At 56.5% G+C, this 14,561-nt stretch overlaps 6 protein-coding genes across 6 annotated transcripts; 4 read left to right on the top strand and 2 right to left on the bottom strand.

The window, feature by feature from the left end:
- The first annotated feature begins 1,256 nt into the window (after window positions 1–1,256).
- On the top strand, window positions 1,257–4,463 carry B0T15DRAFT_518795 (peptidase family M1-domain-containing protein). The gene is made up of 3 exons (XM_062868389.1): window positions 1,257–1,705; window positions 1,778–3,707; window positions 3,771–4,463. The coding sequence occupies exons 1-3, from the start codon at window positions 1,458–1,460 to the stop codon at window positions 4,242–4,244; spliced, it is 2,652 nt and encodes an 883-aa protein (XP_062726331.1). The 5' UTR covers window positions 1,257–1,457; the 3' UTR covers window positions 4,245–4,463.
- A 31-nt stretch (window positions 4,464–4,494) lies between these two features.
- B0T15DRAFT_41666 (uncharacterized protein) lies at window positions 4,495–7,501 on the top strand. The gene is made up of 2 exons (XM_062865475.1): window positions 4,495–6,688; window positions 6,822–7,501. Exons 1-2 carry the CDS (start codon window positions 4,745–4,747, stop codon window positions 7,104–7,106), a joined length of 2,229 nt encoding a protein of 742 aa, XP_062726330.1. The 5' UTR covers window positions 4,495–4,744; the 3' UTR covers window positions 7,107–7,501.
- On the top strand, window positions 7,500–9,435 carry B0T15DRAFT_41642 (WLM domain-containing protein). The gene is made up of 3 exons (XM_062865470.1): window positions 7,500–7,801; window positions 7,867–8,038; window positions 8,104–9,435. Exons 1-3 carry the CDS (start codon window positions 7,669–7,671, stop codon window positions 9,140–9,142), a joined length of 1,344 nt encoding a protein of 447 aa, XP_062726329.1. The 5' UTR covers window positions 7,500–7,668; the 3' UTR covers window positions 9,143–9,435.
- A 784-nt stretch (window positions 9,436–10,219) lies between these two features.
- On the top strand, window positions 10,220–11,133 carry B0T15DRAFT_41644 (uncharacterized protein). The gene is made up of 2 exons (XM_062865471.1): window positions 10,220–10,617; window positions 10,753–11,133. Exons 1-2 carry the CDS (start codon window positions 10,409–10,411, stop codon window positions 11,042–11,044), a joined length of 501 nt encoding a protein of 166 aa, XP_062726328.1. The 5' UTR covers window positions 10,220–10,408; the 3' UTR covers window positions 11,045–11,133.
- A 230-nt stretch (window positions 11,134–11,363) lies between these two features.
- B0T15DRAFT_498660 (uncharacterized protein) lies at window positions 11,364–12,894 on the bottom strand. Its single transcript, XM_062867319.1, has 2 exons — window positions 12,601–12,894; window positions 11,364–12,546 (listed from the first exon to the last, which is right to left on the bottom strand). Exons 1-2 carry the CDS (start codon window positions 12,869–12,871, stop codon window positions 11,768–11,770), a joined length of 1,050 nt encoding a protein of 349 aa, XP_062726327.1. The 5' UTR covers window positions 12,872–12,894; the 3' UTR covers window positions 11,364–11,767.
- A 71-nt stretch (window positions 12,895–12,965) lies between these two features.
- B0T15DRAFT_498659 (uncharacterized protein) lies at window positions 12,966–14,283 on the bottom strand. The gene is made up of 3 exons (XM_062867318.1): window positions 13,971–14,283; window positions 13,751–13,856; window positions 12,966–13,376 (listed from the first exon to the last, which is right to left on the bottom strand). The coding sequence occupies exons 1-3, from the start codon at window positions 14,117–14,119 to the stop codon at window positions 13,290–13,292; spliced, it is 342 nt and encodes a 113-aa protein (XP_062726326.1). The 5' UTR covers window positions 14,120–14,283; the 3' UTR covers window positions 12,966–13,289.
- Window positions 14,284–14,561: the final 278 nt, after the last annotated feature.

Raw genomic sequence — 14,561 nt, 5'->3', positions numbered from 1 at the left:
GACCTCACGCTACGAGACTCGGACCTCGTATGTATTTTCCAGTGTTATCATCCCAATGGAATGTTGCCCCTCCACTCTCCGTCTGACCCCTCCATGCTTGAGCTGTCGACCTACCCCGCCAAGTGGGGACCGACAGCTGAGAGCGGCCCACTCAGCGAGAGAGCCGCGACAATTTCGGATACAGTCTTCAAACGAGTTCCATTGTTATCAGCGGATGTCACGCATACATTACTACTAGTACTTGAAGGTAAAACCCAAGGTGAAGGGATCTGAATATTGCTGTGGAGACGCATTGACCTTATAAGCAACCCTACTCAGCGGCTGTAATCTTCGAACGCATAGGCCCACATACCTAACACCCATCTGTACAGTAAACAGCTGGTGGGGCAGGCCTGAAAGCCCATGTCCGTATCATGCACTTCTGCGCTCAGCTGTCCCTCTTCTCTGCCTCTTCGGTGCTCCCAAGCCAAATATGCTCTCCTTGACAGTAGAGCCTAAGGCACCTAGAGTCAGCCAAGCAGATTCTAACAACGATTATCTAGGTAAGGTAGTTGCTTGAACCCAACAACTTTCGTTGGGCTGCTTCCAGTTCGCTTTAACCAGTAAGGTAACGTTGCGTAACGTTAGCATCGAAATGTAAGGTACAATCTTGTAATACGCAACAGCTCCCGTCCCTTATACGAATTGACTCTCCTGATGAGACAGGGTTAGAAGGCGACCATGACATCGGGCAAGCCCGGAGAAGGCCTGCTGTCGTGACACCTTTAGGTAGTCGGGCTCTAAACCTTGCCCTTCTCCGACTACCGATCGTTGAGAACAAAGGCCGGAAACATCGCATACACAGTAAGCCGTCAGTGCAGGAAGTGACCGCCTGCCCAAAGCAGTAAGCGGGATAGATGGGGACTTCAGTGTAACAAGACCTGGTCCGGCATTCGTCGGCTCTCTCGCTCTCTCTTGTTGAGGTAGGTCCGTGTCAAGTTTGCAAGAGCAGCCTGCATCATCTTGAAAGCTCTGCAATGGATTGATGTGCGGTAGAGTGAAGTGTACGATAGGCCCGGACCCACTGTACATTATATGAGAGCTGTCTCTCATTATTCCGTCTTTGACTTTCAATGATGTTTCGCTCTTGCGTAACTGCCCGCCACGTCTGTCGCGGAGTACAAAGACCGGTCGTTCAAGCAGGAGCAGTTCTACAAGTGCAATTGCGCTCGCATCTCGCGCCCAGGAATTTTACCTCACGGTATGACCGCCTATGACGGACCGGGACCCGCACCCGGACTGAGATCGAGGCCCAACAGAGCAAGGCCCGTGGCTAACCACCCCGCAGTTACTCGGCCTTGACCCGTCTGCCCTCTTCAACCGTTCCTGCCTTAAACCGCCAACGACCGCTCCCGCTACCACGCACGCTACGTCTCTGCAGCCCGCCAGTCCGCTACTGCTCATACCGCCGTCACAACATGTGCCGAACTCAAGCTGCGGCCGAAATGGCAGGTGGGGTCAATGTGCAGGGCCGAGAGCTCCTCCCCGCCAACGTCATCCCGCGACACTACCATGTGACGTTGGAACCCGACTTCAAGAAGCTGACCTTTGACGGCACTGTCGTGATCGACCTTGATGTGGCCGAGGACTCCAAGTCTATCTCGCTGCACACTCTCGAACTCGAAATCCACAACGCAAAGATCACCTCAGGCGGCCAGACGGTCAGGTCAGTTGGGCTGCTGCCCGTCGCTTTCTTTTTGTTGCTTGCGCAGTTCCGTTTGGCTGACGCAAGACATAGCTCGTCTCCTGCAGTGTCGTACAATGAGGCTGCCCAGATCACGAAGTTCGACTTCGACAATGCTGTTGCCAAGGGTAGCAAGGCGCAGCTCGAAATCAAGTTCACCGGCCAGCTCAACGACAAGATGGCTGGCTTCTACCGGTCGACATACAAGAACCCCGACGGTAGCCAAGGGATCTTGGCCGTCACCCAGATGGAGCCCACAGATGCCCGCCGCGCATTCCCTTGTTTCGACGAGCCCTCCCTGAAGGCCGAGTTCACCGTCACTCTGATTGCCGACAAGCACCTGACCTGCCTCAGCAACATGGATGTCGCTTCTGAGACCGAGGTTCAGTCTGAGCAGACGGGTAGCACCAGGAAGGCCGTCACCTTCAACAAGTCCCCGCTCATGTCGACATATCTGGTGGCCTTCGTGGTTGGCGAGCTCAACTACATTGAAACTAGCGAATTCCGCGTGCCCGTCCGCGTCTACGCACCGCCTGGCCAGGACATTGAGCACGGCCGGTTCTCGCTGAACCTGGCTGCCAAGACGCTCGCCTTCTACGAGAAAGTCTTCGGCATTGAGTTCCCTCTGCCGAAGATGGATCAGATTGCCATTCCCGATTTCGCCCAAGGAGCCATGGAGAACTGGGGCCTTGTCACATACCGGGTGGTTGACTTGCTACTAGATGAGAAGGCCAGCGGCGCAGCCACTAAAGAGCGGGTCGCCGAAGTCGTGCAGCACGAGCTGGCTCATCAGTGGTTCGGCAACCTCGTCACCATGGATTGGTGGGACGGCCTCTGGCTCAACGAAGGATTTGCCACTTGGGCTTCGTGGTACTCCTGCAACGTCTTCTACCCAGAGTGGAAGGTATGGGAGTCGTATGTCGTTGATAACCTCCAGCGTGCGCTTGCCCTGGATTCACTCCGGAGCAGTCACCCAATCGAGGTCCCTGTGAAGCGGGCCGACGAGATCAACCAGATCTTCGACGCCATCTCCTACTCCAAGGGCTCTTGCGTTTTGCGTATGATCTCGACCTACCTTGGTGAGGAGACCTTCCTCGAAGGCGTCAGGCGGTATCTCAAGAAGCACGCCTACGGCAACACCCAAACCGAAGATCTGTGGGCATCTCTTGCTGAGGCTAGCGGCAAGAATATGGAAGAAGTTATGAAAGTGTGGACCAAGCACGTTGGCTTCCCTGTGGTGACGGTGTCAGAGAAGGACGACAACACCATCCATCTGAAGCAAAACCGATTCCTTAGGACTGGCGACACCAAGCCCGAGGAGGATCAGGTTATCTACCCTGTCTTCCTTGGCCTCCGCACCAAAGATGGCGTCGATGAGTCGCAGACGCTGGACAAGCGGGAGGCAAGCTTCAAGGTGCCGAGCACCGATTTCTTCAAACTGAACGCGAACCACACGGGCCTGTATCGTACTGCCTACTCGCCAGAGCGGCTCAAGAAGCTGGGCGATGCTGCGAAGCAGGGGTTGCTCAGCGTCCAAGACAGAGCCGGCATGATTGCCGATGCCGGTGCGCTAGCCACATCTGGCTACCAGAGCACTTCGGGCGTCCTGAGCCTTCTCAAGGGCTTCAACACTGAGTCTGAGTTCGTCGTCTGGAATGAGATTATTGCGCGCGTGTCTTCAGTGCAGAGCGCTTGGATCTTTGAGGATCAGGCGACTCGCGACGCCCTGGATTCGTTCCTGCGTGATCTCGTGAGTGCCAAGGCACACGAACTGGGCTGGGAGTTCTCGGAGAACGACGGGCATATCTTGCAGCAGTTCAAGGCCATGATGTTCAGCAGTGCCGGGCTCTGCGGCGACAAAACCATCATCGACGCGGCCAAGGGTATGTTCAAGAAGTTTATGGCGGGAGACAAAAGCGCGATCCACCCCAACATCAGGGGTAGCGTTTTCAGCATGGCGCTGAAGTACGGGGGGAAGGAAGAGGTATGTTGTATTTCTTATGTTAGATGTTCAAACTCGCTTGGGTGCTAACTAGAGGCTTCTTAGTATGATGCGGTTCTCAACTTTTACCGCACCTCTACCAACAGCGATGAGCGGAACACGGCACTGCGCTGCCTGGGCCGCGCCAAGGACCCCGAGCTTATCAAGCGAACGCTGGATCTACTCTTCAGCGGCGAGGTTAAGGATCAGGATATTTACATGCCGACCAGCGGCCTGCGCAGCCACCCGGAGGGCATCGAGGCCCTCTTCGCCTGGATGACGGAGAACTGGGAGGAGCTCATCAAGAAGCTCCCTCCCGCGCTCTCGATGCTGGGCACTATGGTCACGATTTTCACGTCGAGCTTCACGAAGAAGGAGCAGCTCGCCAAGGTAGAGAGGTTCTTCGATGGCAAGAGCACCAACGGATTTGATCAGTCCTTGGCGCAAAGCCTGGACTCGATTCGGTCGAAGATCTCGTGGGTTGAGCGTGACCGGGCGGATGTGGCGGCTTGGCTGAAGGAGAACGGATATCGTTCGTAAACTGCATCTGGATAAGAGAAGTAAGAGATGTCTGACCAGGCGGCCAGGCATCTTTCCATCTACGGAGTTGAGTGGCCAAAAAGCATACCATCTTTAGATGAATTTTATATGCATGAGATACATGCGTACCGTATCACACGGCATGTCAAAGATTGGGCTGTAGAGTAGCAGTACTGCTAGGTAGTAGTAGGGATGAATGACGAAGGAGTTAAATGCTGACATTTCTCCCGGATTATGACGCCACTCGCCGACGTTGCAAAAATAATACATTTTGCCTGGGTGATGTCTTAGTATTTCATCTGAACTTCAGAGGCAAGCCTGATGTTTTGAGTGATGGAAAGGTGGAGGTGGAGTCACTTGTCAGTCACATCTCGACGTTTTGACCAAGCAGCTTTCTCCGCACGTCCTTCATAAACTTGCCTTCATCGGCAACCTTGCGGCAGCCCAGCTGAGTTCGGCACCAACTATCTGGAAAATCCGAACAGACCATCATATTCAAGATGGGCAAGGATAAAAAGGGTAAGAAGGACGAGTCGAAGAAGGCGAGGCTCGAGAAGAAGAAGGAAAAGCAGGCTACCAAAGGAGAGAAGAAGGCAAAAGTGAAGGCGTCCAAGGTGGACGGCAGCGATGCCGAGGACGTCGATCTGGATGCCGTGCTCGAGGAATACAAGAAACAGCAGGAGCAGTTTTTGAAGGTGACCGAGACGGTGGTTGAGCATCCCCCGCGGGCCCGGTCAGCGGCAACATTCCTGGCCAACCCGTCCAACAGCAACCAGCTGCTGCTCTTTGGCGGCGAGTATTTCAACGGTTCGCTGGCCACCTTCTTTAACGATCTCATGATCTACTACATCGACCGTGACGAATGGCGCTGCGTCACATCCCCCAACGCTCCGCTCCCGCGCAGCGGGCACGCCTGGACCCGCGGCGGCAACCAGAGCAACGCCGTGTATCTCTTCGGCGGCGAGTTCAGCTCGCCCAAGCAGGGCACCTTCTACCACTACAACGACTTCTGGAAGCTCGACCCAAGCACGCGCGAGTGGACCCGTCTGGAGCCCAAGGGCAAGACGCCGCCAGCGCGGTCGGGTCACCGCATGACCTACTTCAAGCAGTACATCATCCTCTTCGGCGGCTTCCAGGACACGGCCAACCAGACCAAATACCTGGCCGACCTCTGGCTGTACGACACGGCCAACTTCGTGTGGCACAACCCGGCCCTGCCGCCCGCTCAGCTCAAGCCCGATGCGCGCTCCTCCTTCACCCTCCTCCCGCACGAGCAAGGCGCGGTGCTCTACGGCGGCTACTCCCGCGTCAAAGCCACCGCGCCCGCAAACAACAACAGCAGCAAAAGCCAACGCGGCGGCGGCGGCGGGGGGCAGCGCAACGTGCTGCGGCCCATGATCCACACCGACTGCTTCTTCCTGCGCATCACGCCGCCCGCGGCGGACGCGCCCGCCGGCGCACCGCCCGTCGTCCGATGGGAGCGGCGCAAGAAGCCGGCCAACGCGCCCAACCCGGCGCGGGCGGGCGCCACGATGGCCTTCCACCGCGGCCGGGGCATCCTGTTCGGCGGGGTGCACGACGTGCAGGAGAGCGAGGAGGCGATCGAGAGCGAGTTCTTCAACCAGATGTTTGCGTGGAACGTGGAGCGGAACCGGTTCTTCCCGCTGGCGCTGAGGAAGAGTCGGGTGAACAACAAGCCCAAGAATTCTGGCGGGGGCGGGGGCGAGCGCGGTGCGGGCGGCAGGAGGGGGCGGGCGAGGGAGAATGAAGAGGAGCTGCTCCGGCAGCTTGCGGCGTTGAGGGCCGGGGTGGCGGTCGAGGATGCGGATGACATGGAGATTGACCGGGGGGATGTTGCGGGGAGGCGGGAACGGGAGGAAGAGGAGGAGAGGAATGAGAAGAGGCAGGTTCGGGAGATGCCGGTTAGCATGGAGTTCCCGCATCCTAGGTTCAATGCCCTGCTGGCGGTGCAGGATGACGTGCTGTACATCTATGGCGGCACCTACGAGAAGGGCGATCGCGAGTTTACGTTTGATGACCTGTACGCCATCGATCTGGTGAAGTTGGATGGGTGTAAGGAGGTCTTCAACCGGCCGGTGGAGGACTGGATTGTGAGTATTGGGATAGTGTACCGCCGGACTAGAAGAGTAGGGGGGGCTGACACGTTGCAGGTCTCCGACGACGAAGACGAGGATGAAGAGGATGACGAATACGAGGAAGATGACGAGGATGAGGATGAGGACGAGGAAGGCGACATCGAAATGGCAGACGAGGATTCGAAGGCGAAGCCGTTTACACCCAGCAAGAGGAAGAAGAAGCAGGCAGGCGACGAGGTCTCGAACGCTGATACCGCCTCCACCGCGCGATCTACGACCCCGTCAGAGGAGGAGGAAGTCGAGTCTTCAGCAGCCACGACGGTCGATGACGGGTTGCCGCACCCGAGGGTAAAATCCCCGCACATGCCCCCCCTTCCAGTCCTTTTCCTTTTCGTCCCCCCCAGCCCCACCCCTCCCCCCCTCCCCCCCCCCTTTTTTTTGCTCCTGTCATCCGCATGCTAACCGTGCGCACCAACAACAGCCCTTCGAATCCCGCCGCGATTTCTTCCAGCGCACGTCCGCCGAATGGCAGGAGATCCTCATGACGAGCCTGCGGTGGAAGGGGATCCAGCCCGAGTCGCTGACCATCAAGGAGATCAAGGCCAAGGCGTTTGAGCTGAGCGAGGAGAAGTGGTGGGATTGCCGCGAGGAGATCACGCTGCTCGAGGAGGAGCAGGAGGCCGCGGGCATTGGGGAGGTTGTCTCGCTTGCGGATCGGGGCGAGGCGGCGGCGCATGGGGCGGGTGCGGGTGCGAGGAGGAGGTAAAATGGTTTTTTGCTTGCTTAGAGGAGTTTATGTATGTACATACCAGCCAGCCGATCGGTGTTCACGGTGCTGTTGGAATGAAGATTTGGAAAGTCTCACTGTTGATGCCCTGCAATACCTATTCCATACGGATTACCCAGCTTACGGACTCAGGAGGTGAACTCCTCAGAGTGACCGTGATAATCAGGAACCTGTATCGTCCCGGTGAAGGAAATCCGTGTACCAACAAGCTGAAGGTGAGATCTCATATCTACACTCCCCCAAAAGACAGTGTCTTACCGCTGCTCACCTTTCCACCCGATATCCGCCTTCCCCATTTATACTTTCTGATTAGTATCACGTGATCTGGCGTCACTTGTCAACGCGGATTCTTGATCAGTTCGCGTGGCGTTGCTTCTGTTCCGTAATAGTGCTTGCTTTGACTTTCGATTTTTGCGGGCCGTCCATTCTCCCTGCTTTTAATACTATACCGATGCTTGGAATTAATTAATTATCCAAAGATTTTACGTCCCCCTTCTCTTTCTTCACACAGTCGACTGACTATCCGCGAGCAAAAGTGGAAATGCCCCTCGGAATCCAGCGGCTCAACGCGAAGCGGTCGCAGCCGAACGACCGCATCGTCTTCATCAAGCCGCTCAAGGGGCCGGACGAGAAGATCGCACAGGACTTTCTGGAGAGGATCGCAGCGCAATGTCGTGAGTTCAGTATGCGAGGAGAAGATTTACCTGGGACATGGGGCTGATCTGGGTGCAACAACAAGTACCTATCATGCGGGAGCATCACCTCTCGGTCATGTCGCTGGAGGAGTACGAGCCGAATCGAGAGTTTGTCGGCCGAAACTTCAACGCGGGCGAGGTCATCCAGCTTGTCCTCAAGACCCACAGTGGCCACTGGCTCCCTTTCAACTATGTGCAGATGGTCATGATGCATGAGTCTGTCCTCCCCCCCCCGGATCCGCCCAGCCCGCTATCTCTTGTCTTATTAACATCCTGTGTAGGTTGGCCCATTGCAAGCAGATGAACCATTCCCGAGCTTTCTGGGCAGTCAGGAACCAGTATGCCGAGCAGATGAGGTCCCTATGGGCCCGTGGCTTCACCGGAGAGGGGCTCTGGGGCCGCGGAGCCCTTCTGTCTACTGGCGAATTTGAAAGGAACACGGTTGCGCCGGGCGAACCACTCCCGGAACACCTCTGCGGCGGGACATACCGGTCTCGAAGCCGGAAACGGAAGGCCAAGAAAGTGCTGTCTTACAAAGAGCAGAAAGAGCGACGGATTCTCAAGAAGTTTGGCGCCGGTGGCGTGAAGCTAGGGGAAGATGAAGAAGTGAAGAAGAAGCTAGAGAAGGGCAAGGCCAAAGCAGCCAAACCCCGGGTAGCTGGGAGCGCGAGGGGGAGAGAACTGCGGGCGGCTGCAGCATTGGCCCGGTTTGAGCAGCAGAAGACGGAAGAGGTAATGGATGAAGCGGATGAAGGATCCGAGACTGAGAGCGGCGATGATTACGAAGACGACGACACCACTCCCGGAACCGATGCGCTTGATATCGACGGAAAGAAGCTCCTGGACTCGAAGGGCCGGAGAATGGTCAAGGTCTGTGAAGACGAGAATCCCGAGGATCAGGATGCTCAGCAGGAGCTGCGAGAGTTGCAAAGTTTCGGGTCCATGAAGCTTGTCCAGAAGCCATCGAACTCGGCTCGTGGAGGAGAGAGTCCGAGCAAATCTGTACCGAAGACCGCAGCAAACAAGGCGCAAGCGCCCGCGGGCCGAGAGTCGGCGAAGTCGGAGCCGCCAATATCCATCGATGGGTCGCCTGCCGAACCAAACCCCTTGGGTCCGAAAAACTGCCCGGTCTGTACGTTCGCCAATGAGCCGCAATCCGCGACTTGCGCCATGTGCGCAAGCGTGCTTGATCCAGACAGGATAACGGACTCCTGGGCATGTAAAAGCAGAACATGTCAAGGCTCCAACTACCGAAATGCTGGCGACTGCGGCGTCTGCGGAGTTTGCGGCGAGCGGAGGCCACCGCCCGAGTTCCCGTGAGTGAGCTGCAACGGGCCGTTCACCAACCTGAGGCCGGTTCAGGGGCCTGTCTCGAACCACACACTGCGATTTTCTGTGCAGGATTTGTGATGGGAACTCTGCACCTGCCACGGAAAGGGACATCAAAGCTCCCGAGGTTGAGCTCGGTACGTCAAAGGCGCTCGGTTTCCAAACAGTCCAAGTCATCGATTGCGGTGTATGGGATACATTGACGATCGACGCCTTGCCTTGGTTTGAACTCTGCAGTCTCCAACGATCAGTCGAAGAACGGTTGGCTCTGCGCTGTCGAACGCCAAATAAACCCCGCAGCGTTCATAGAGGGTGTGAAGTGTGTTCAGTTCGGAGCCTGCTGTCCGCGATCTGCATACTTATCCACGGCGCTCATTTATCTGCAGAACATCGTCACATTATTCGACTTAACTAGGCGTGTCCGATCAAGTTCTCGATTATCTACGTGTAGGCCCCCATGTCGAGCGTTCCTGGAAGGTCATTCTCGGAGCGCCCGTAGTGGACCAATCGTTACCGCCAAGCTTGCCCCCGGTTGTTTCACCAGTTGCCCAGGGGCACAATGGCACTTTCCACACAGGCTTCAAAACCTGGCGTGACAAGGTGCTTACGCAGCTTGTGAACTTTGGCAGGAACGTCATCCCAGCTCATCCAACGGCTAACGCAAGATCAGGCCGGTGGAGAGGCGGAGAAAGGCTTCGATCCGGCAGCTCGGCTTCCTCAAGCAAACGGATACTTGTTTGCTCATTGGCGGGATGTTGCAGGTTCCTGCCGATCCGATCTGTGCCCACAAACCGACGCCGGTCTTGTCCCCTGTAGCAGATCCCGCGCTTTCTTGGCAGGGGCCGGGGAGCGTGACGAGAACCTTCATCTCGTCTCATCCGCGGAGGCTAATGGTTTAGACGGCACAGAAATCGGACGGTTTCTGCTGCCTCTGTTGGCTTTGTTTCTCTTCTCTCTTGGGAGGTTTTAGCTTCGCGCAGACGTGATCTTGTCTTCCTACCTACCTACGTGCCAGGCAGTCGTTTTCTGCCCAGATGCTGGCATCGCTCCTTCCACTTCTTTGACTTACAACGCGGTCTGCGACCGGGCAGCTGTTCTTGAGAAGAGGGAACATATTGTCAACGCTGATTTGTTTTCAAACCAACCAACCGGGCTTGAAGTCCACTTTCATTCATTCACTCACTCCTATCTCCTCCCTCAATCAGCACCCCGCCATATCCGCAGTTCGAGCCGCCAGATTTCAAAGCGCCACTCAACATGCTCACCTGGGCCCTCACCTTCCTCTCACTCACCCTATTCCTCTCCACGCTTTCCGTCGCCGCGCCCACACCGCAGCCATGGTACGAGAAATACCACCAGCCTCGCGTAGCCGTTCCACAAACATACTACGAAGCCGTGTCGCTCCGGAGACAAACCCCGATCACCCGCAACGTCGTCCAAGATGTAGTCTGTCTCGATTCTAGCGTGTAAGTTCTCAACCCCTCAACCCCCCCCTCCCCCCCCCCCCCCTTCCTTTGCCTCCTTTGCCTCCCTTCCCCCCACCCTTCTTCCAGAAACCACAATCCCTATCCGAACCCGGATTGACCTTCATTATGTTTCAGAAACTTCATCGAATACGACGAGCACGCCGCCATGCTAGGCATCTGCGGGGGCATCGCCGGGTCATCGGTCGGTTCCTGCCGCGGGTCGCCCGCCACGACGACGGGCCGGTCCGGCAAGGCGCAGTTCACGGCGCGGGCGACGCAGAAGGGCGCCACCATCAGCATCTCCAAGGACAGCTGGGCCGCGTGCGTCGGCGCCGCCAGGCAGGCGTGTCCGAAGGGCAGCTTTCGCGGGGTCTGTCTCGGCGGTGCGACGAGGGGGGATGTTGCGTTTGAGCTTACTTCTGTCTGATTCAACCTTGTCTCTTCGTTTTGGAGGTTAAAAAACTAGGAGACGGGTAGGTAGATGAGTGTCCTGGTGGTGGTTTTGTGCTTTTTTGGGTTGGCATGATGTATGGGTGGTGTTCGCGGGGTATGATGGAATTGCCCTGGGTTGATCCCTATGTTTTTGGGCCGGCATCTTGTAGGTTCATTTGTTCATGAGTTTGACGACGGGACACGCATTGTCCGGCTGGACGAGTACACATTGTGAGGAGATATGAAAATCATACATAGCAGGGACCGGTGGTACATAAGATGAACATGGCATTTGCAAACCCACAACACATTGGTCCGAGTGCAACGACGTAGATGGAATTGCAGAATAACAAGCCATATCAGTAAAACGCCAGTGTCAAACTTCTGTCTTCTAATCAGCAAACAACAAATTGGGTATCAAACATCCTTCCTTTAGTGAATGGTCATATCTCCCTCCGCCTCACACACCATGCTACTCTCCCTTCCATGGGTAACGTAGCCACAGAATGCCATCATGGCTTCGGCCCTGCTGTCACCGGTGCCCTCGACGCGCCTGCCCCCGTCCGTTCCCACTTGGCATTCACCCGCAGGTGGTGCCGGGGAACATCTTTAAGGTCTTCCGGGGTCTTACGGTCTTACCACGGCAGGCACCGGTAACGTATGCTCTCGAAACACCATCCCTCCCTCGCCCCACCTCTCTCTTACCCCTTGAAAAGCCCTACAGTCCGTACCTGGTCATACACTCCTCGCGATGCGTCTCGAGACAATCCAGCGCGCACACCCTCGTCCCACACTTCATGCACTTCACCCGGCCCCAGTACCCGCACACGGCACAGAAGACGCGCACGGGATACCGGCTCTCTTCCTCGCCCCAGGTCGCGCGCGCCTCGAGGTAGTTTAATGGTGGGGATGTCATCAGAGCCCTGAGCTCGTCGTCTGAAGGGAAAGGTGGGATGACCGAGACCAAGAGCGGGTCGTTGTCACCTGGATGGGGACGTGGAGGGGGCTTTGCGTAGGGTGGGAGGATCTGGCTTTCGCGAGGGTAGGTTTGTGGCTTCGGTTCTTGTTCTTTGTTGCTGGAGGTTGCAGCGGGTTGAACTGCGGCTGCGGCTGCGTCGGTCATTTCGACGTCGTCGTCTTGCTGCGCTGCTGGCGCTGGTTGTTGTGGCGGCTCGGCTTCCGGCTCCGGGTCGGGTTTAGGTGTTTGTTTTGCCTTTTTCCTTTCCTGTTCTTGCTTCTCCTTGGCCGCTGCTCGTTTGGCGGCTGCGGCTGACCGTTTGCTTGTTCCCGCAGCTGACGCCGATGGCGCTGGGGAGGCACTCTTTGGGGTAGCGGTTGTCGGGGTAGATGGTTTCGCCAGCGCGGCGTTCATGGCTGCGGCGGCGACCGGGTTGCTCTCAGCCAGTGCGAGCATCGCTATGTAGTCGTCGAGGTGGTTCGCAAACGTCTTTTGGGATTGGAGGATCTTGCGCACGTTCGGTGTGTGCTTGTTCTGGGCTGGCAGTGTGGTCAGAGCCTGGACTACCCCCCCTTTAAATTTTCTGCGCATACCTCTGGTACCCCCGCCCGGCCTGGGGGGAATTGGGATGTTGACATCTCTATGATTGTCGCGGTCAAGCGCGTCGAGCTCCTTGCGTAACCTCGTCTCCTCACGGGCTGAGAGATCGGACAAGCTGACGACCGTTTGATTTCGGGCGGCGCGTTTCCGATTTGAGGGCTGGGCCACGGCAGGCAGCGTTGGCCCGGTGTCTGGCACGTACGCCCATCCTGGAGTGGTTTTAGTGGTAGTGCTGGCGATTTCTATGACACCGAAATTGTTCATGGTCGATGTTGTTAACGATTTGGTGGGGTGGAAGTGGGAAGTCAGTTCGGGAGTTTTTGTGCCATGGCCGAGCCGGGACCCACACGGGCGGACACACAGGCCCGACTCACCGACCCGCGCTAATGACACCGGGTCTGCGAGCTAGGAAAGAAGTTGAATATACGAGATCGCATACAATTTTGGGGCGCGCGAAGGAAGATGATGTACAACCGAAGAAGTCGGGCACGGCCGGTATACTTGGTATTTATTCAAGGAAACGCCGCAATGCAACCCACGGCACGACTGTTCAATCCTGCCCTCAAGTGTTCATCTCTGTCGCCGGCGAAGAAGTGATGTACAGTTCCCGATTATTCCCACCTCATACAACCCAGTACCCAGATTCATGCCCTCCCAGCCAGCCCACAACCGTAATCGTAACTCATTTCTTCTTCCTCTCCAGTGCCTCCATCTTCTCCTCCAACTTGGTCACATAGTTGCTCAACCGTTCGACAGCGTCTTGCAGAGCCTGTCCGTCCACGTTGCAGTTAGCACACGTTCCCTGGACATCCATTGTGCTGTTGAAGCAAGAGCAGGGGACTCCGCCGCTCAGCCAACGCCGCAATGGCCCCTTTATGAACCATTCCTGGCGTCTGCCGGCAGGACAGACTCCCCAGCGTAAAAGAAACAACCAAGATAATTACGCTTCACCAGCTTGCTTCCAACCCGCGACCCTCTAATCTCTATTTTGTATACCCCCAAACTCCTCTTTGCCTCTTTCTGAGAAAGACTCAAAGACATCTAATCAAATGGTACCGCGCGGGTCGCTCGGGGAAGGGCACGTAGAATAATAATGAATTGAAGAACAAGGGCAGGTGCAGCATATCAGATGCAGACACGCACGTAAATGTCCTCAGTCAGCAGCTCGTTCGAGGCCTTGTACTCCTGGATCGCGTAGTAGTAGACCCCGCCGCCGGCGAGGGTGCTGCCGAGGAAGAAGCCGAAGAGCCTGTAAGTAAAAGTACATTATCTGTCAGCGTCTATATCCCATAAATATGTCTTCTGTAGTGCTCAAGCTTTGGCAGGGGGTACGATGCCAGGGAAGAGATTGGTAAAAACGTACCCTCCCCTCAGCGCACCGACTGGCCTCCGTGCAGGGAGCGGCGCCGCAGCGACAGCGTCCAGACGAGGCGCTGAGTTGGTGAACGTGCGGATCGGAGGGGTATTCCTTGCGAGGGCGCGGGCTCCGTGGGATAGTATTCTCGAGGCCATGGCTACCTATGCTGCAGTCGAGAAGGACTTGGACTTGCGGAGGAAAAAAAAAAAAAAAACTGGAATAGGGAGAGTGACAGAAATAGCCGCAGTAGTAATAAGCAGAGGGTGTGAGCAGTCCGACCGGCTACTTTTGGTGTGAGGCGGCATGCGCTCCCGTCGGGTTCTGGGCTGAACAGGGGTAGGCATGCGACAGCTGGCCGTTGAGAAGTGGAACCTTGAGCCAATGGGAGACCCACTTTGGTTGATTTGGGCGGACAACTACGGCAGAATTTACGCTTAAGGAAGACCATCACGCCGTCTGCCCAAGCAAAGCCAAGTGAAAAAAGAGTCAAAAGGGGGTGGCACAAGGAAAAAAGCGAGAGCTGTGGCAATTTTGAACCCGAGAGACTTCATCCATTCATTACACAGATGCACATTGGTATTTTGGTAACCCAATCCC

This window comes from Chaetomium strumarium, assembly GCF_033439665.1.
Source record: "Chaetomium strumarium strain CBS 333.67 chromosome Unknown B0T15scaffold_1, whole genome shotgun sequence".
Taxonomy (NCBI): domain Eukaryota; kingdom Fungi; phylum Ascomycota; class Sordariomycetes; order Sordariales; family Chaetomiaceae; genus Chaetomium; species Chaetomium strumarium.
This window is presented reverse-complemented; position numbering and strand designations above follow the sequence as displayed.